This window comes from Oncorhynchus mykiss, chromosome 15 (genome assembly GCF_013265735.2).
Source record: "Oncorhynchus mykiss isolate Arlee chromosome 15, USDA_OmykA_1.1, whole genome shotgun sequence".
In the NCBI taxonomy this organism is placed as follows: Eukaryota; Metazoa; Chordata; class Actinopteri; order Salmoniformes; family Salmonidae; genus Oncorhynchus; species Oncorhynchus mykiss.
Genome location: NC_048579.1, coordinates 65,277,150 through 65,300,910, shown reverse-complemented (window position 1 = coordinate 65,300,910; position 23,761 = coordinate 65,277,150). Strand labels below are relative to the sequence as shown.

At 39.1% G+C, this 23,761-nt stretch overlaps 1 protein-coding gene across 5 annotated transcripts in view; it reads left to right on the top strand.

Moving 5' to 3' along the window:
* The window catches only part of LOC110517393 (mRNA-decapping enzyme 1B), a 34,145-nt gene that overhangs the window by 2,224 nt on the left and 8,160 nt on the right, over window positions 1-23,761 (top strand). For 4 of the 5 annotated variants that reach the window (XM_036944967.1, XM_036944963.1, XM_036944965.1 and 1 more), the window contains exons 2-5: window positions 1,056-1,096; window positions 2,949-3,076; window positions 20,678-20,744; window positions 21,973-22,129. In XM_036944967.1, the coding sequence (XP_036800862.1) occupies window positions 1,056-1,096; window positions 2,949-3,076; window positions 20,678-20,744; window positions 21,973-22,129 (393 nt within the window). The remainder of the gene's footprint in view (window positions 1-1,055; window positions 1,097-2,948; window positions 3,077-20,677; window positions 20,745-21,972; window positions 22,130-23,761) is intronic. The other variant, XM_036944964.1, reaches the window with a different exon arrangement.

The following is a 23,761-nucleotide window of genomic DNA, read 5'->3' as shown; positions in this document are numbered from 1 at the left end:
ACTGAATGTTGACATGGTAGCTAACTAGGTCAGTGAATATCAGCCACCCGGAACCAAATCTGGTGTGTTTGCTTCTGGATTCTGTCAATTCCAAGGTAACACAATGATGTTGAGACTGATTTTTATCACTTAAAAATTGTGCACCAAACAAATGTAACAGTATAGCTTCCGTCCCTCTCCTCGCCCCGAACCAGGGACCCTCTGCACACATCAACCAGTCACTCACGAATCATCGTTACCCATCGCTCCACAAAAGCCGCGGGCCTTGCAGAGCAAGGGGAACCACTACTTCTAGGTCTCAGAGCGAATGACGTCACCGACTGAAACACTATTAGCGCGCACCACCACTAACTAGCTAGCCGTTTCACATCGGGCCACACAAAAACGAATGATTGCAAAGTTAAACCATACAACTCTATGTATGAGGATGATTTTTAAGAATATTTGACTAAAACACATGTACTTGATGCAAGGTACAAAGTTTGGTGACATTAACAGAACGACGGTTTGTGCTGTTTGTGCATTCATTCTGTTCCCCAACTTAACATCTGTTCCTTTAAGTAAATGTGTTTTGTTTGTGTGTAGAGTTGTGTGGTTTAACTTTGCTGTCATTAGTTGTTTTTTTGTTTGGCTTACATTTTAAAGTGAAAAATCTGTCTCTCGGAATCATTCTGTTATCGTGGAATTGCCCACTTGGTTCTGAGGGTGGGGAGGGGGTGACGGTGGTGAACCCCTCCCCTTTCACAAATAAATAAAATATGCAGGTGTAGGAGCACCCCAAAATAATGATTGGTCCAAATAGTCAGTGACGTAAAACCATGGCACCGGTAGAAGTTTGCTTCATAAACCCTCATATCCCACAGCCTACGTAACAGTTTGCTTCATAACCCTCATATCCCACAGCCTACGTAACAGTTTGCTTCATAAACCCTCATATCCCACAGCCTACGTAACAGTTTGCTGTGAATGTTAAGGAGAGATCGATGAAGACTCTGTTCAAGCAAATCCCTTTTCATGAACTCAACCCGAATCAGTTACTGTATGTTGTTTTGCAGGAGAAGACTGACGTGGAGGGGACCCTGTTTGTCTATACAAGGTATGATGGGTCTTTTACGATGCCAGCTAATTACTGTCTCTATGTACTTCCCCCTGAGCTTTGAATGTTGGTGGGGGTGCATCCCAAATGGCACCCTATACCCTTTATGGTTGGACCAGGGCCCATAGTCAAATGTGTAGTGCACTATATAGGGAATAGGGTGCCATTTTGGGACCGGACTCTGTGTGTACTTCAGCTGTGAGCTGAGAAGCCTGCCTCCATCAGGTTAAATATAATGGGCTTAGTGGGTTAGCTACGTCAGCCCTCCCTTTGAACAGATTGGTTATCACTGAGTAGACTATTATGGTCTGTAGCCTCGAAGAGCCATGATTACTTCCACACACCCTATCCCACCCAGGAAATAGGTCCTAAACACGTAGCACCATTCTGTTTTCTGTTAGGACTACTTGGACATGTAGAACCTTTCTGTTTTCTTGTAGGACTACTTGGACATGTAGAACCTTTCTGTTTTCTTGTAGGCCTACTTGAACATGTAGAACCTTTCTGTTTCCTTGTAGGCCTACTTGTACATATATTACCACTGTCGTTCTTGTTCTCCTAAGAAAATACACAAACTATGATGCGTGCATGTAGTCACCAGTTCGTTTCCAGTCTGTTAGCACCTTACACTGGTTATTCAACTTGTATGTAATGTAAAGTACCTCCCTCCTGTGTACTTTAATATTAACTCTGGTATAAGGCCTGTGTAATGTCAAGTCCCTTTAATTAAGGATCGGACCCCTTTTTTAAAACTTTCACCAAAAATGACATGCCCAAATCTAACTGCCTGTAGCTCAGGACCTGAAGCGAGGATATGCATATTCTTGATACCATTTGAAAGGAAACACTTTGAAGGTTGTGGAAATGTGAAATGAATGTAGGAGAATATAACACAATAGATCTGATTTAAAGATAAACCAGAAAAACATGCGTTTTTCTATAATTGTTTTGTTCCATCTTTGAAATGCGAGAGAAAGGCCAGACATTAACATAGGAGCCTAGGTGTAATTTAGACTGGCCCAGTGAAGAATTACCTCACTACACAACATTTTGCATCAAGTCAGCCAGGAGTTTGCCCAAATGTGCCAAATTGGTCAATTTATACATTTTCAAGTACATAACTATAAAAAACATACAAAAATGCTATGCTAATAAAAAATCCAAGTTTACACACCCAGGAATGTCATACATAATGGATCATTAGCTTCCCTACAGAAAGCTAATGGGGCGGCAGGAAGCCTAGTGGTTAGAGCGTTGGAGTAGTAACCCAAAGTTTGCAAGATCGAATCCCCGAGCTGACAAGGTAAAAAATCTGTCGTTCTTCCCCTGAACAGGGCATTTAAACCACTGTTCCTAGCCCGTCATTGAAAATAAGAATTTGTTCTTAACTGACTTGCCTAGTTAAATAAAGATAAGCTAAATTAGAAAGACATCTAGATGGCTAGGTGTGGAGCCAGAGACAGCTGTAAAGCCAGTTCCTACGTTTTCATATACAAATGTATTTAAACTACACTACATTTTATATCTGGGCCCCTCAGAATGACAAATCAGAGCAGATCAGTACACCGTTTACCTTCAGAGGTGAATGTATCAAACCAGTTGCTGTGATAAGTGTTTTGTTGTGCACTATGCTCCAACAATAGCATGGTCTTTTTTTTCTGTAATAGCTACTGTAAATTGGACACTGCAGTTAGATTAACAAGAACTGAGGCTTTCTGCCCATATAAGACATGTCTATGTCCCGGAAAGTCTAGTCACCTTATCGCCTATTGAGCAACAACTGTCCCGGTTTATGGACACCGATCCTGTAGAGGTTAACTCTTTCTATTCATGCCTTCCTGTTTGTCCTCAGGCTAGCATCTCCCAGACACGGCTTCACCATAATGAACAGGCTGAGTATGGAGAACCTGACTGAACCCATCACTAAAGACCTGGACTTCCAGCTGCAGGATCCGTTCCTGCTCTACAGGAATGCTCGCTGTAAGTCCCCTGCACTATTCAGTCTACCTACATAGTACCAGGACTGTTAACCCTCCCTACATAGTACCTGGGCTCGCTGTAAGTCCCCTGCACTATTCAGCCTACCTACATAGTACCAGTCCTCGCTGTAAGTCCCCTGCACTATTCAGCCCTACCTACATAGTACCAGTCCTCGCTGTAAGTCCCCTGCACTATTCAGCCTACCTACATAGTACCAGGCCTCGCTGTAAGTCCCCTGCACTATTCAGCCTACCTACATAGTACCAGGCCTCGCTGTAAGTCCCCTGCACCACTCAGTCTACCTACATAGTACCAGGGCTGTTAACCCTACCTACATAGTACCAGTCCTCGCTGTAAGTCCCCTGCACTATTCAGCCTCCCTACATAGTACCAGGCCTCGCTGTAAGTCCCCTGCACTATTCAGCCTACCTACATAGTACCAGGGCTGTTAACCCTCCCTACATAGTACCAGGCCTCGCTGTAAGTCCCCTGCACTATTCAGCCTACCTACATAGTACCAGGGCTGTTAACCCTCCCTACATAGTACCAGGCCTCGCTGTAAGTCCCCTGCACTATTCAGCCTACCTACATAGTACCAGGCCTCACTGTAAGTCCCCTGCACTATTCAGCCTACCTACATAGTACTGGGCATTTCAATACCTTGTGAAACATATGAAGGCGTCAACGAACTGCTTCCAACCCCTTTGGGTCTTGTACCGCTTATGTGCCGGAGGAGGTGTGTTTACATCACCACGGTAACCATGTTCCCGGAGGAGGTGTGTGTACATCACCACGGGAACTATGTGCCGGAGGAGGTGTGTTTACATCACCACGGGAACCATGTTCCCGGAGGAGGTGTGTTTACATCACCACGGGAACCATGTTCCCGGAGGAGGTGTGTGTACATCACCACGGGAACCATGTTCCCGGAGGAGGTGTGTGTACATCACCACGGGAACTATGTGCCGGAGGAGGTGTGTTTACATCACCACGGGAACCATGTTCCCGGAGGAGGTGTGTGTACATCACCACGGGAACTATGTGCCGGAGGAGGTGTGTTTACATCACCACGGGAACCATGTTCCCGGAGGAGGTGTGTTTACATCACCACGGTAACCATGTTCCCGGAGGAAGTGTGTTTACATCACCACGGTAACTATGTTGCCGGAGGAAGTGTGTGTACATCACCACGGTAACTATGTGCCGGAGGAGGTGGGTTTACATCACCACGGTAACCATGTTCCCGGAGGAAGTGTGTTTACATCACCACGGTAACTATGTTGCCGGAGGAGGTGTGTGTACATCACCACGGTAACTATGTTCCCGGAGGAGGTGTGTGTACATCACCATGGGAACCATGTTCCCGGAGGAGGTGTGTGTACATCACCACGGCAACCATGTTCCCGGAGGAGGTGTGTGTACATCACCACGGGAACCATGTTCCCGGAGGAGGTGTGTGTACATCACCACGGGAACCATGTTCCCGGAGGAGGTGTGTTTACATCACCACGGGAACTATGTTCCAGGAGGAGGTGTGTGTACATCACCACGGGAACCATGTTCCCGGAGGAGGTGTGTGTACATCACCACGGGAACTATGTTCCCGGAGGAGGTGTGTGTACATCACCACGGGAACTATGTTCCAGGAGGAGGTGTGTGTACATCACCACGGGAACCATGTTCCCGGAGGAGGTGTGTGTACATCACCACGGGAACTATGTTCCAGGAGGAGGTGTGTGTACATCACCACGGGAACCATGTTCCCGGAGGAGGTGTGTTTACATCACCACGGGAACTATGTTCCAGGAGGAGGTGTGTGTACATCACCACGGGAACCATGTTCCCGGAGGAGGTGTGTGTACATCACCACGGGAACTATGTTCCCGGAGGAGGTGTGTGTACATCACCACGGGAACTATGTTCCCGGAGGAGGTGTGTGTACATCACCACGGGAACCATGTTCCCGGAGGAGGTGTGTTTACATCACCACGGGAACTATGTTCCCGGAGGAGGTGTTTTTACATCACCACGGGAACCATGTTCCCGGAGGTGGTGGGTTTACATCACCACGGGAACCATGTTCCCGGAGGAGGTGTGTTTACATCACCACGGGAACTATGTTCCCGGAGGAGGTGTGTTTACATCACCACGGGAACTATGTGCCGGAGGTGTAGGCCTGTAGATGTTGATGTTTGCATTCCAGAACATATTTATTTCAGTCCTGCTAGGCTTCACGTCTCAGGAGATTTACATTTGATTAGACCAGAACTTACATTTCTAAAAAGAGATTGGACGTGAATCATGGTCAATACTACTGGAGAGTTCAGCATAGTTTAAACAGATTGAAGATGCAGCTAACTTTCTACCATGTGTTGTAGTCCAGGAATCCTGGCCCATCATGGAGCACTTCATTTAAATGAGAACTATTTGCGGAGTGCATATCAGACCTGGGTTCAAGCACTATTTGAAATCTTTCTACACAAAAGTATAGCGTATCCCCTAGCCTGGCTGGAGTGCCTAATGGGTGGGATTTATAGCTTGGGGACTATTCAATTAGAGCTTGTCTGGGTTAACAGACTATGAAGCCCAGATAAAGTGGTTGAAATTACCTCGAATAGTGTTTGAACCCAGGTCTGTTGCAGGCTGAGAAAGAGACTCAGTGCTGCAGACACACACGTACCCTGAGGAGAGGAGCCTGGAGCCGTCTCTAGTCTAGTGGCTGTGGCCCCACAGGTCCATATATGGTTCAGAGGTATTTTTGTGGCAGTAGTCCCGGGTTTGAGTGCCTCTGTGCCGGTTTTCTACCGCAAGTGTCCTGCCAACAGCAGAGAGCCAGCCAACCAGCCTACTACGTTAGATACAAACCAACCTGTCATTATAAGTGGGACACACTACACACACACACACACACTGATGCACACATCATTCTCAGTGTCAGGCAGGTGAAATGCTTTGTTTTAAGATATTGCTGGACTGCTCGGTCTAATTATTAGACATTTACACACAAACACAACTATACGGGGGGTGAAAAATATAGCTGAGTTATTTATATGTGATGTTTAGAACAACACACGTCCCTCAACATGACCTTTCACGAGAGGTCGCAGAATCTTATCACTAAACAAGTATTTGGTTATGGGGTCATTAGCTGGTGGAAGAGCCAGCCAGGCCAATTTAGAATGTTGTCTCAACTGTGACATCATTGTGACATTGACAGCAAGGGTTCCTGTTAGCCGGTAAAAACCGGTTTTTGGACGGAAAAAAATCGTTTATTTATTTATTTATATATATATATATATTTAAATAAACTAAATTGGTGCCGGCCAATTGTCTGAGAGGAGAAGAAAACATCCCATTGCAAAATAATGCTTTGAGTCTATCCATTGTTAGAAAAACATTTGACTGGTTGTGATTATTGGTCTATAGGTTAATTTGCATAATTTTGTGGAATTAAATTGGGGCGTGTGTACAGTATTCGTTATCTATCTTATTTATCACACCATACAGATGCAAATCTGTCAGACATCGCAAGAGCTGCTACAGTATCTCAAACAGAAAATGCACAGTCAACAGAAGTCTTCTTCAGCGCAGTATGCATTGTCTTAACATACAGTATCTCAAACAGAAAATGCACAGTCAACAGAAGTCTTCCTCAGCGCAGGATGCATTGTCTTAACATACAGTATCTCAAACAGAAAATGCACAGTCAACAGAAGTCTTCCTCAGCGCAGTATGCATTGTCTTAACATACAGTATCTCAAACAGAAAATGCACAGTCAACAGAAGTCTTCCTCATTGTCTTAACATACAGTATCTCAAACAGAAGTCTTCCTCATTGTCTTAACATGTACTTCATTGTTTTGAAAGCTGAGTGTTTGATAACACATCATGAGGCATGTCTCACCTTGCTTCAGAGTAGCCTAGTCAACATCTGTGGAGGCCATTCTTATACATCAACTTTCATTCATTGTCCAGTAGCCAAAAGCACAGACCTGGTTATATTAGCAGCCCGTGCTAGTTGTTGCATATTAGATCTCTCCTCGTTCTAACACATATTTTCATCTCTGTCACATGGAGCTGCTCTCATGTGTATGGCCCCGTTGACAATAGTGTTTTCTCCGCTATCTGCATTATGGAAGGAACATCCGTGTGTTGCCTGCTGCCTTGTGCACGTTGCTGCGCTGGTAATGGGAAGAAATAATGGTTGATAATAACTGGTTTAATGTATCCGAGGCCTACTGGTGGTATGAATCTGGGATCTATCGTCCCACAGCTGTCCCAGAGTCTGTTTGGAATAGGCCATATTTCTGGGATCTATCGTCCCACAGCTGTCCCAGAGTCTGTTTGGAATAGGCCATATTTCTGGGATCTATCGTCCCACAGCTGTCCCAGAGTCTGTTTGGAATAGGCCATATTTCTGGGATCTATCGCCCAGTCTGTTGGGAATAGGCCATATTTCTTTCTCGACAAGCTGACAATAGAATAGGTCAACTTTTCTACTATGGGGGATAGTAGTTTGACGTAGGCTAGTGATTCCCTTTATAGTGCACTACGTTTGACCAGAGCCTATGTGTTCTAAATAGCACCCTATTCCCTGTATAGTGCACTACGTTTGACCAGAGCCTATGTGTTCTAAATAGCACCCTATTCCCTGTATAGTGCACTACGTTTGACCAGAGCCTATGTGTTCTAAATAGCACCCTATTCCCTTTATAGTGCACTACGTTTGACCAGAGCCTATGTGTTCTAAATAGCACCCTATTCCCTTTATAGTGCACTACGTTTGACCAGAGCCTATGTGTTCTAAATAGCACCCTATTCCCTTTTATAGTGCACTACGTGTGACCAGGACCAGGCCACTCTATAAGGAATAGTGTGCCATTTGGGACACAGACATATGACAAGTCTTTGAGGTTGTCCTTACCTCCTGGTCGTACGTAGGTGTACTCCATCTCTGTCTCTGTGATGAGCATCCCCTTGGCTGGCCCAACCTCCGGCTCCTCTTGAAGACGCTCATGTTTGGGTTTACGCTGGAACAACCTGCCCAACATCCCTCTGAGACGATAGTCTAGTAGTGGTGTGGTGGAGCTGCTACTAGGGGACAACGTTTAGACCACGTTTCCTCTGGTACTGCTGAGGTACCAGTCTCCTGTTTTTCTTTTGGTACTGCTGAGGTACCAGTCTCCTGTCTGTCCTCTGGTACTGCTGAGATACTAGTCTCCGGTCTGTCCTCTGGTACTGCTGAGGTACTAGTCTCCTGTCTGTCCTCTGGTACTGCTGAGGTACTAGTCTCCTGTCTGTCTGTCCTCTGGTACTGCTGAGGTACTAGTCTCCTGTCTGTCTGTCCTCTGGTACTGCTGAGGTACCAGTCTCCTGTCTGTCCTGTGGTACTGCTGAGATACTAGTATCCTGTCTGTCCTGTGGTACTGCTGAGATACTAGTCTCCTGTCCCCGTCTGTCCTCAAACAGTACTGTCTTCTCAGAGAGACTGTCTGGTGTGAGGCTGGGTAATGTCTCAGTCCTTCCCAGAGAGAGTAGTATATGAGTCTAACCAGAGTAGTCCCCTGTAGCTACTAAGCTAAGTGGTCTCTCCTCTGCTCCTCCAGAGATCTCTCTCCTCGCTTGTTCTTAATTTTCCCAGGGCTTGGAGTGTCTGTCTGGTCCTTTTTCCAGGCGGTGACCTTTAGCTTGGCTCTCCACAGGCCCAGGCAGGCAGGGCAGTGCAAGGCACACAGCTCAGGGGGCAGACAGGATGGCAGCAGGCAGGCAGGGCAGTGCAGGGCACACAGCTCAGGGGGCAGACAGGATGGCAGCAGGCAGGCAGACGGACACAGTAGCAGCCCCAACCTTAAGATCCAGCTACTCAGACCCGCTGTCCTCACTGACTCCGTTACTCTCTCACTGTAGTCTTGTCTCTCTGTCAGTCAGGAGTCAACATGCTCTAGTCTACCGGCTGGCCTTCAGTCCCTCAGTCTCCGCCCTGTCGTCCCACCTCACTCTTCCCTCCTTTCTCTCTCCTTTCTTATCTCGCCCCCTGTCCTCTTTTCTTGGGCCGACCGACGTGCCAGAGCGTTATCTTCCTACGCGGCCTATTTGAGGCTGCCTGAGTTCTCACTGTGATGGTGACAGGAGAAGTGTTCCTGGTCTGCCTGTCAACGGGGCTCCTGTCTCAGTCACGCTGAGTAGAGTAGTGGCCTGGCTTCCAACTCCCACTGCTGCACCACCTAATGAATGGGGCCCCAGCCTGCCCCTAACCCTGGGTAACTGCCACAGAGACATGTTGTGCTTTCTCATAGCACGTATCTGTCTGTAATATTGACGTTGGCTCCACTGACTAGTTATTAGACTAAGAAGGTAATGAGGTCATGGTGACAGAACCCAGAACCTTCATTTCATCCTTAAACGATGTCATGAATCATGAACTAAACATCATGAGGAGATTTAACACAGGACTTTAAAAAAAAAAGTATTTTATCTTGGATTTCATCCATGATAGTCCACTTGGTAAAAGTCATCACAGTTTCCAAGAAGTTAACGTGGTCTGGCATGAGTCATGACTGATAAAGATGGTATGTTTTAATATAATGGCTGTAGGTAATCCCACTGTGTCTCAATAGTGGAATATGTTGTGCTCTGCTGAACACAGCCCAGCCACCTCTTCCTGGAACCTAGCGGTATGTCTTCCGTTCCTGGGATGTGAGGAATCATCCTGGATGAGCGCTGTCCCAGTAAGAGAAAGGGTTTGCATGTAGCACCTTCTCCACTGTGGGGGGTTTATATGTTGCTTTTACGCCAAACATAATGTTTTGCATTGTTGCCAAAAAGTTCAATTTTGGTTTCATCTGACCAGAGCACCTTCTTCCACATGTTTGGTGTGTCTCCCAGGTGGCTTGTGGCAAACTTTAAACAACACTTTTTATGGGTATCTTTAAGAAATGGCTTTCTTCTTGCCACTCTTCCATAAAGGCCAGATGTGTGCAATATACGACTGATTGTTGTCCTATGGACAGAGTCTCCCACCTCAGCTGTAGATCTCTGCAGTTCATCCAGAGTGATCATGGGCCTCTTGGCTGCATCTCTGATCAGTCTTCTCCTTGTATGAGCTGAAAGTTTAGAGGGACGGCCAGGTCTTGGTAGATTTGCAGTGGTCTGATACTCCTTCCATTTCAATATTATCGCTTGCACAGTGCTCCTTGGGATGTTTAAAGCTTGGGAAATCGTTTTGTATCCAAATCCGGCTTTAAACTTCTTCACAACAGTATCTCGGACCTGCCTGGTGTGTTCCTTGTTCTTCATGATGCTCTCTGCGCTTTTAACGGACCTCTGAGACTATCACAGTGCAGGTGCATTTATACGGAGACTTGATTACACACAGGTGGATTGTATTTATCATCATTAGTCATTTAGGTCAACATTGGATCATTCAGAGATCCTCACTGAACTTCTGGAGAGAGTTTGCTGCACTGAAAGTAAAGGGGCTGAATAATTTTGCACGCCCAATTTTTCAGTTTTTGGTTTGTTAAAAAAGTTTGAAATAGCCAATAAATGTCGTTCCACTTCATGATTGTGTCCCACTTGTTGTTGATTCTTCTCAAAAAAAATACAGTTTTATATCTTTATGTTTGAAGCCTGAAATGTGGCAAAAGGTCGCAAAGTTCAAGGGGGCCGAATACTTTCTCAAGGCACTGTATGTAGCACTTTCTCCACTGTGGGGGGTTTACATGTAACACCTTCTCCACCGTGGGGGGTTTACATGTAGCACCTTCTCCACTGTGGGGGGTTTACATGTAGCACCTTCTCCACTGTGGGGGGTTTACATGTAGCACCTTCTCCACTGTGGGGGGTTTACATGTAGCACCTTCTCCACTGTGGGGGGTTTATATGTAGCACCTTCTCCACTGTGGGAGGTTAATATGTAGCACCTTCTCCACTGTGGGGGGTTAATATGTAACACCTTCTCCACTGTGGGGGGTTTACATGTAGCACCTTCTCCACTGTGGGGGGTTTACATGTAGCACCTTCTCCACTGTGGGGGGTTTATATGTATCACCTTCTCCACTGTGGGGGGTTTATATGTATCACCTTCTCCACTGTGGGGGATTAATATGTAGCACCTTCTCCACTGTGGGAGGTTAATATGTAGCACCTTCTCCACTGTGGGGGATTAATATGTAGCACCTTCTCCACTGTGGGGGGTTAATATGTAGCACCTTCTCCACTGTGGGGGATTAATATGTAGCACCTTCTCCACTGTGGGGGATTAATATGTAGCACCTTCTCCACTGTGGGGGATTAATATGTAGCACCTTCTCCACTGTGGGGGGGTTAATATGTAGCACCTTCTCCACGGTGGGGGGTTAATATGTAGCACCTTCTCCACGGTCGGGGGGTTAATATGTAGCACCTTCTCCACTGTGGGGGGGTTTATATGTAGCACCTTCTCCACGGTGGGGGGTTAATATGTAGCACCTTCTCCACGGTCGGGGGGGTGTCCCATAATATCACATTTCCCCTCAAGTGTTCACTGCTTCCCAAATCTAAAAGCGTTGTATTGGTTGGAGGCCTAGTGGGAGTTTCCACCATTCTTATACCAGTACTAATACCATATTTATTATACCAGTACTAATACCATATTTATTATACCAGTACTTCTACCATATTTATTATACCAGTACTTCTACCATATTTATTATACCAGTACTAATACCATATTTATTATACCAGTACTAATACCATATTTATTATACCAGTACTTATACCATATTTATTATACCAGTACTTACACCATATTTATTATACCAGTACTTCTACCATATTTATTATACCAGTACTTCTACCATATTTATTATACCAGTACTAATACCATATTTATTATACCAGTACTTACACCATATTTATTATACCAGTACTTCTACCATATTTATTATACCAGTACTTCTACCATATTTATTATACCAGTACTAATACCATATTTATTATACCAGTACTAATACCATATTTATTATACCAGTACTTATACCATATTTATTATACCAGTACTAATACCAGTACTAATACCATATTTATTATACCAGTACTAATACCATATTTATTATACCAGTACTAATACCATATTTATTATACCAGTACTAATACCATATTTATTATACCAGTACTAATACCATATTTATTATACCAGTACTAATACCATATTTATTATACCAGTACTAATACCATATTTATTATACCAGTACTAATACCATATTTATTATACCAGTACTAATACCATATTTATTATACCAGTACTAATACCATATTTATTATACCAGTACTTATACCATATTTATTATACCAGTACTTATACCAGTACTAATACCATATTTATTATACCAGTACTTCTACCATATTTATTATACCAGTACTAATACCATATTTATTATACCAGTACTAATACCATATTTATTATACCAGTACTAATACCATATTTATTATACCAGTACTTATACCATATTTATTATACCAGTACTTATACCAGTACTAATACCATATTTATTATACCAGTACTAATACCATATTTATTATACCAGTACTTATACCATATTTATTATACCAGTACTTATACCATATTTATTATACCAGTACTTATACCAGTACTAATACCATATTTATTATACCAGTACTTATACCAGTACTAATACCATATTTATTATACCAGTACTTACACCATATTTATTATACCAGTACTAATACCATATTTATTATACCAGTACTTCTACCATATTTATTATACCAGTACTAATACCATATTTATTATACCAGTACTTCTACCATATTTATTATACCAGTACTTATACCATATTTATTATACCAGTACTAATACCATATTTATTATACCAGTACTTCTACCATATTTATTATACCAGTACTTATACCAGTACTAATACCATATTTATTATACCAGTACTTATACCATATTTATTATACCAGTACTAATACCATATTTATTATACCAGTACTTATACCAGTACTAATACCATATTTATTATACCAGTACTAATACCATATTTATTATACCAGTACTTCTACCATATTTATTATACCAGTACTTATACCATATTTATTATACCAGTACTAATACCATATTTATTATACCAGTACTAATACCAGTACTAATACCATATTTATTATACCAGTACTAATACCATATTTATTATACCAGTACTTCTACCATATTTATTATACCAGTACTTATACCAGTACTAATACCATATTTATTATACCAGTACTAATACCATATTTATTATACCAGTACTTATACCATATTTATTATACCAGTACTTCTACCATATTTATTATACCAGTACTTATACCATATTTATTATACCAGTACTTATACCAGTACTAATACCATATTTATTATACCAGTACTTATACCAGTACTAATACCATATTTATTATACCAGTACTAATACCATATTTATTATACCAGTACTTCTACCATATTTATTATACCAGTACTTATACCATATTTATTATACCAGTACTAATACCATATTTATTATACCAGTACTAATACCAGTACTAATACCATATTTATTATACCAGTACTAATACCAGTACTAATACCATATTTATTATACCAGTACTAATACCATATTTATTATACCAGTACTAATACCATATTTATTATACCAGTACTAATACCATATTTATTATACCAGTACTAATACCAGTACTAATACCATATTTATTATACCAGTACTAATACCAGTACTAATACCATATTTATTATACCAGTACTAATACCATATTTATTATACCAGTACTAATACCAGTACTAATACCATATTTATTATACCAGTACTAATACCATATTTATTATACCAGTACTAATACCATATTTATTATACCAGTACTAATACCATATTTATTATACCAGTACTTCTACCATATTTATTATACCAGTACTTACACCATATTTATTATACCATATTTATTATACCAGTACTTACACCATATTTATTATACCAGTACTTACACCATATTTATTATACCAGTACTAATACCAGTACTAATACCATATTTATTATACCAGTACTAATACCAGTACTAATACCATATTTATTATACCAGTACTAATACCATATTTATTATACCAGTACTAATACCAGTACTAATACCATATTTATTATACCAGTACTTATACCATATTTATTATACCAGTACTAATACCATATTTATTATACCAGTACTTCTACCATATTTATTATACCAGTACTTACACCATATTTATTATACCATATTTATTATACCAGTACTTACACCATATTTATTATACCAGTACTTACACCATATTTATTATACCATATTTATTATACCAGTACTAATACCAGTACTAATACCATATTTCTTATACCAGTACTTATACCATATTTATTATACCAGTACTAATACCATATTTATTATACCAGTACTAATACCATATTTATTATACCAGTACTTATACCATATTTATTATACCAGTACTTATACCATATTTATTATACCAGTACTTCTACCATATTTATTATACCAGTACTAATACCATATTTATTATACCAGTACTAATACCATATTTATTATACCAGTACTAATACCATATTTATTATACCAGTACTAATACCAGTACTAATACCATATTTATTATACCAGTACTAATACCATATTTATTATACCAGTACTAATACCAGTACTAATACCATATTTATTATACCAGTACTTCTACCATATTTATTATACCAGTACTTACACCATATTTATTATACCATATTTATTATACCAGTACTAATACCATATTTATTATACCAGTACTTCTACCATATTTATTATACCAGTACTAATACCATATTTATTATACCAGTACTTCTACCATATTTATTATACCAGTACTAATACCATATTTATTATACCAGTACTAATACCATATTTATTATACCAGTACTTCTACCATATTTATTATACCAGTACTAATACCATATTTATTATACCAGTACTAATACCATATTTATTATACCAGTACTAATACCATATTTATTATACCAGTACTTACACCATATTTATTATACCAGTACTAATACCAGTACTTATACCATATTTATTATACCAGTACTTCTACCATATTTATTATACCAGTACTTATACCATATTTATTATACCAGTACTTATACCAGTACTAATACCATATTTATTATACCAGTACTTATACCATATTTATTATACCAGTACTTACACCATATTTATTATACCAGTACTAATACCATATTTATTATACCAGTACTAATACCATATTTATTATACCAGTACTTCTACCATATTTATTATACCAGTACTTATACCATATTTATTATACCAGTACTTATACCAGTACTAATACCATATTTATTATACCAGTACTAATACCATATTTATTATACCAGTACTAATACCATATTTATTATTATACCAGTACTAATACCAGTACTAATACCATATTTATTATACCAGTACTAATACCATATTTATTATACCAGTACTTATACCATATTTATTATACCAGTACTTATACCAGTACTAATACCATATTTATTATACCAGTACTAATACCATATTTATTATACCAGTACTAATACCATATTTATTATACCAGTACTAATACCATATTTATTATACCAGTACTTACACCATATTTATTATACCATATTTATTATACCAGTACTAATACCATATTTATTATACCAGTACTAATACCATATTTATTATACCAGTACTTCTACCATATTTATTATACCAGTACTTCTACCATATTTATTATACCAGTACTTACACCATATTTATTATACCAGTACTAATACCATATTTATTATACCAGTACTTCTACCATATTTATTATACCAGTACTAATACCAGTACTAATACCATATTTATTATACCATATTTATTATACCATATTTATTATACCAGTACTAATACCATATTTATTATACCAGTACTAATACCAGTACTAATACCATATTTATTATACCATATTTATTATACCAGTACTAATACCATATTTATTATACCAGTACTAATACCATATTTATTATACCAGTACTAATACCATATTTATTATACCAGTACTAATACCATATTTATTATACCAGTACTAATACCATATTTATTATACCATATTTATTATACCATATTTATTATACCAGTACTAATACCATATTTATTATACCATATTTATTATACCATATTTATTATACCAGTACTAATACCATATTTATTATACCATATTTATTATACCATATTTATTATACCATATTTATTATACCAGTACTAATACCATATTTATTATACCAGTACTTCTACCATATTTATTATACCATATTTATTATACCATATTTATTATACCATATTTATTATACCAGTACTAATACCATATTTATTATACCATATTTATTATACCATATTTATTATACCAGTACTAATACCATATTTATTATACCAGTACTAATACCATATTTATTATACCATATTTATTATACCAGTACTTCTACCATATTTATTATACCATATTTATTATACCATATTTATTATACCAGTACTAATACCATATTTATTATACCAGTACTAATACCATATTTATTATACCATATTTATTATACCATATTTATTATACCAGTACTTACACCATATTTATTATACCAGTACTAATACCATATTTATTATACCAGTACTAATACCATATTTATTATACCATATTTATTATACCATATTTATTATACCAGTACTAATACCATATTTATTATACCATATTTATTATACCATATTTATTATACCAGTACTAATACCATATTTATTATACCATATTTATTATACCATATTTATTATACCATATTTATTATACCAGTACTAATACCATATTTATTATACCAGTACTAATACCATATTTATTATACCAGTACTAATACCATATTTATTATACCAGTACTAATACCATATTTATTATACCAGTACTAATACCATATTTATTATACCATATTTATTATACCAGTACTAATACCATATTTATTATACCATATTTATTATACCAGTACTAATACCAGTACTAATACCATATTTATTATACCAGTACTAATACCATATTTATTATACCAGTACTTCTACCATATTTATTATACCAGTACTAATACCATATTTATTATACCAGTACTAATACCATATTTATTATACCAGTACTAATACCATATTTATTATACCAGTACTAATACCATATTTATTATACCATATTTATTATACCATATTTATTATACCAGTACTAATACCATATTTATTATACCATATTTATTATACCATATTTATTATACCATATTTATTATACCAGTACTAATACCATATTTATTATACCAGTACTAATACCATATTTATTATACCAGTACTAATACCATATTTATTATACCAGTACTAATACCATATTTATTATACCATATTTATTATACCAGTACTAATACCATATTTATTATACCAGTACTAATACCATATTTATTATACCAGTACTAATACCATATTTATTATACCAGTACTAATACCATATTTATTATACCAGTACTAATACCATATTTATTATACCAGTACTAATACCAGTACTTCTACCATATTTATTATACCAGTACTAATACCATATTTATTATACCAGTACTTCTACCATATTTATTATACCAGTACTAATACCAGTACTAATACCATATTTATTATACCAGTACTAATACCATATTTATTATACCAGTACTTATACCATATTTATTATACCAGTACTTACACCATATTTATTATACCAGTACTAATACCATATTTATTATACCAGTACTTATACCAGTACTAATACCATATTTATTATACCATATTTATTATACCAGTACTAATACCATATTATACCAGTACTTATACCATATTTATTATACCAGTACTTATACCATATTTATTATACCAGTACTAATACCATATTATACCAGTACTTATACCATATTTATTATACCAGTACTAATACCATATTTATTATACCAGTACTTCTACCATATTTATTATACCAGTACTAATACCAGTACTAATACCATATTTATTATACCAGTACTAATACCATATTTATTATACCAGTACTTATACCATATTTATTATACCAGTACTTACACCATATTTATTATACCAGTACTAATACCATATTTATTATACCAGTACTTATACCAGTACTAATACCATATTTATTATACCATATTTATTATACCAGTACTTATACCATATTTATTATACCAGTACTAATACCATATTATACCAGTACTAATACCATATTTATTATACCAGTACTAATACCAGTACTTCTACCATATTTATTATACCAGTACTAATACCATATTTATTATACCAGTACTTATACCATATTTATTATACCAGTACTAATACCATATTTATTATACCAGTACTAATACCAGTACTTCTACCATATTTATTATACCAGTACTAATACCATATTTATTATACCAGTACTAATACCAGTACTAATACCATATTTATTATACCAGTACTAATACCATATTTATTATACCAGTACTTACACCATATTTATTATACCAGTACTAATACCAGTACTAATACCATATTTATTATACCAGTACTTATACCATATTTATTATACCAGTACTAATACCAGTACTAATACCATATTTATTATACCAGTACTTATACCATATTTATTATACCAGTACTAATACCATATTTATTATACCAGTACTAATACCATATTTATTATACCAGTACTAATACCATATTTATTATACCAGTACTAATACCAGTACTTCTACCATATTTATTATACCAGTACTAATACCATATTTATTATACCAGTACTTACACCATATTTATTATACCAGTACTTATACCATATTTATTATACCAGTACTAATACCATATTTATTATACCAGTACTTATACCATATTTATTATACCAGTACTAATACCAGTACTAATACCATATTTATTATACCAGTACTAATACCATATTTATTATACCAGTACTTACACCATATTTATTATACCAGTACTAATACCATATTTATTATACCAGTACTAATACCAGTACTTCTACCATATTTATTATACCAGTACTTATACCATATTTATTATACCAGTACTAATACCAGTACTAATACCATATTTATTATACCAGTACTAATACCATATTTATTATACCAGTACTTACACCATATTTATTATACCAGTACTAATACCATATTTATTATACCAGTACTAATACCAGTACTTACACCATATTTATTATACCAGTACTTATACCATATTTATTATACCAGTACTAATACCATATTTATTATACCAGTACTTCTACCATATTTATTATACCAGTACTAATACCATATTTATTATACCAGTACTAATACCAGTACTTCTACCATATTTATTATACCATATTTATTATACCAGTACTAATACCAGTACTAATACCATATTTATTATACCAGTACTTATACCATATTTATTATACCAGTACTAATACCAGTACTAATACCATATTTATTATACCAGTACTAATACCATATTTATTATACCAGTACTTCTACCATATTTATTATACCAGTACTAATACCATATTTATTATACCAGTACTAATACCAGTACTTCTACCATATTTATTATACCATATTTATTATACCAGTACTAATACCATATTTATTATACCAGTACTTCTACCATATTTATTATACCAGTACTAATACCATATTTCATTTTTAAAATCAGTTAAGGGAAGTGAACAGGTGCACTCTTTGAGAGGAAAGAGAGATGATTGGGAAACAACCTCTATTCCTCTTCTGCCTGCCTGCCTGCCTGCCAAAACACACACACACACACATACCACACACACACACAGCAGTGAACCTAGCTCAGCAGTCGCCGACATTCATGGTTCAGGTTATTGTAGACTTTGGATCACACAAACACGTGCTGTAACTTTGGTTCCTTTCTCCCGGTGTTTTGTGATGTCTGTGTAATGACTGCCGTGTCTCCAGCTCGTGTATTTAGCCCTGGCTCTGTGTCTCTCTCTGGCTCTGTGTCTCTCTCTGGCTCTGTGTCTCTCTCTGGCTCTGTGTCTCTCTCTGGCTCTGTGTCTCTCTCTGGCTCTGTGTCTCTCTCTGGCTCTGTGTCTCTCTCTGGCTCTGTGTCTCTCTCTGGCTCTGTGTCTCTCTCTGGCTCTGTGTCTCTCTCTGGCTCTGTGTCTGAGGGGACTGATGTTGACGTCACTGCTGCACTGTTTCATCTGCATTTAGATTGGAGACTCCGTTATGGCCATTGACTGACCTGTGACCTCTCTCTGTCTCTGTCTCTGTCTCTCTCTCTCTCTGTCTCTGTCTATCTCTCTCTCTCTGTCTCTCTCTCTCTCTCTGTCTCTCTCTCTCTGACTGTCTGTCTCTCTCCCGCTCTCTCTCTCTCTCTGTGTCGCTCTCTCTCTCTGACTGTCTGTCTCTCTGACTCTCTCTCTGTCTCTCTCTCTCTCTGACTGTCTGTCTGTCTCTCTCCCGCTCTCTCTCCCTCTCTCTCTGTCTCTCTCTCTAGTAGCTATCTATGGCATCTGGTTCTATGATAAGGCGGACTGCCAGCGCATCGCAGAGCTTATGAAGTAGTGAGTAACACACTCCCACCCTCTCTCTCTCTGTGTCCCCATGACACTGTCCCTGCATCATCACTCACTGTTTACCACCAGCTACTTGCCACTGGTGTGTGTCTACACTGCTGCACTAAAACACTGCTGCACTAAAACACTGTTGTGTGTGTCTACACTGCTGCACTAAAACACGTGTGTGTGTGTGTGTGTGTGTACACTGCTGCACTAAAACACTGTGTGTGTGTGTGTGTGTCTACACTGCTGCACTAAAACACTGTGTGTGTGTCTACACTGCTGCACTAAAACACTGCTGCACTAAAACACTGTGTGTGTGTGTGTGTGTGTGTACACTGCTGCACTAAAACACTGTGTGTGTGTGTGTGTGTGTCTACACTGCTGCACTAAAACACTGTGTGTGTGTCTACACTGCTGCACTAAAACACTGCTGCACTAAAACACTGTGTGTGTGTCTACACTGCTGCACTAAAACACTGCTGCACTAAAACACTGTGTGTGTGTGTACACTGCTGCACTAAAACACTGGTGTGTGTGTGTGTGTACACTGCTGCACTAAAACACTGGTGTGTGTGTGTGTGTGTGTGTACACTGCTGCACTAAAACGTGTGTGTGTGTGTGTACACTGCTGCACTAAAACGTGTGTGTGTGTGTGTACACTGCTGCACTAAAACACTGGTGTGTGTGTGTGTGTGTGTACACTGCTGCACTAAAACACTGGTGTGTGTGTGTGTACACTGCTGCACTAAAACATGTGTGTGTGTGTGTGTGTACACTGCTGCACTAAAACACTGCTGCACTAAAACACTGGTTGTGTGTGTGTGTGTGTGTGTACACTGCTGCACTAAAACACGTGTGTGTGTGTGTGTGTGTGTGTGTGTGTGTGTACACTGCTGCACTAAAACACGTGTATGTGTGTGTGTGTGTCTGCACTAAAACATTGTGTCTTCCACCATCATTGTTAAATCATGGAAACATTGTTTGATGAAGCATCCACAGCAGCTCCATTCCTCTACTGGATACAAAGACCCTAATAATACCAACTACTAGTTGACAGATTCCCTGGTAATACTAAGTGACTGCATCTCAAATGCTACCCTGTTCCGTGTGTGTGTGTGTGTGTGTGTGTGTGTGTGTGCACTACCATCGCCAGTTCACAACAGCACAGACCGACTGACCGACACACACACACAGACCAAACAACACTCACCTCTAACCTCTCCTCTCTCAGTCTGACGAAACAGGAACAGGCCCTAGCCCAGCGTGGTCAACAGGGTCAGGGGGGCTTGGTGTCTCCTCGAGCACTGGAGGCAGCAGGGGACCCTGGGAAGGGACAAGGAGTGGACATCCTGCAGATGCTGACCAAAGCACGCAATGAGTATGACAAGGTAGGTCCCCACTGTATGTGTTAACCACTATGACAGGGTAGGTCCCCACTGTATGTGTTAACCACTATGACAGGGTAGGTCCCCACTGTATGTGTTAACCACTATGACAGGGTAGGTCCCCACTGTATGTGTTAACCACTATGACAGGGTAGGTCCCCACTATGACAGGGTAGGTCCCCACTGTATGTGTTAACCACTATGACAGGGTAGGTCCCCCACTGTATGTGTTTACCACTATGACAGGGTATGTCCCCACTGTATGTGTTAACCACTATGACAGGGTAGGTCCCCACTGTATGTGTTAACCACTATGACAGGGTAGGTCCCCACTGTATGTGTTAACCACTATGACAGGGTAGGTCCCCACTATGACAGGGTAGGTCCCCACTGTATGTGTTAACCACTATGACAGGGTAGGTCCCCACTGTATGTGTTAACCACTATGACAGGGTAGGTCCCCACTGTATGTGTTTACCACTATGACAGGGTAGGTCCCCACTGTATGTGTTAACCACTATGACAGGGTAGGTCCCCACTGTATGTGTTAACCACTATGACAGGGTAGGTCCCCACTGTATGTGTTAACCACTATGACAGGGTAGGTCCCCACTGTATGTGTTAACCACTATGACAGGGTAGGTCCCCACTGTATGTGTTAACCACTATGACAGGGTAGGTCCCCCACTGTATGTGTTAACCACTATGACAGGGTAGGTCCCCACTGTATGTGTTAACCACTATGACAGGGTAGGTCCCCACTGTATGTGTTAACCACTATGACAGGGTAGGTCCCCACTGTATGTGTTAACCACTATGACAGGGTAGGTCCCCACTGTATGTGTTAACCACTATGACAGGGTAGGTCCCCACTGTATGTGTTTACCACTATGACAGGGTAGGTCCCCACTGTATGTGTTAACCACTATGACAGGGTAGGTCCCCACTATGACAGGGTAGGTCCCCACTGTATGTGTTAACCACTATGACAGGGTAGGTCCCCCACTGTATGTGTTTACCACTATGGCAGGGTAGGTCCCCACTGTATGTGTTAACCACTATGACAGGGTAGGTCCCCACTGTATGTGTTTACCACTATGACAGGGTAGGTCCCCACTGTATGTGTTTACCACTATGACAGGGTAGGTCCCCACTGTATGTGTCAACCACTATGACAGGGTAGGTCCCCACTGTATGTGTTAACCACTATGACAGGGTAGGTCCCCACTGTATGTGTTAACCACTATGACAGGGTAGGTCCCCACTATGACAGGGTAGGTCCCCACTGTATGTGTTAACCACTATGACAGGGTAGGTCCCCCACTGTATGTGTTTACCACTATGACAGGGTATGTCCCCACTGTATGTGTTAACCACTATGACAGGGTAGGTCCCCACTGTATGTGTTAACCACTATGACAGGGTAGGTCCCCACTGTATGTGTTAACCACTATGACAGGGTAGGTCCCCACTGTATGTGTTAACCACTATGACAGGGTAGGTCCCCACTGTATGTGTTAACCACTATGACAGGGTAGGTCCCCACTATGACAGGGTAGGTCCCCACTGTATGTGTTAACCACTATGACAGGGTAGGTCCCCCACTGTATGTGTTAACCACTATGACAGGGTAGG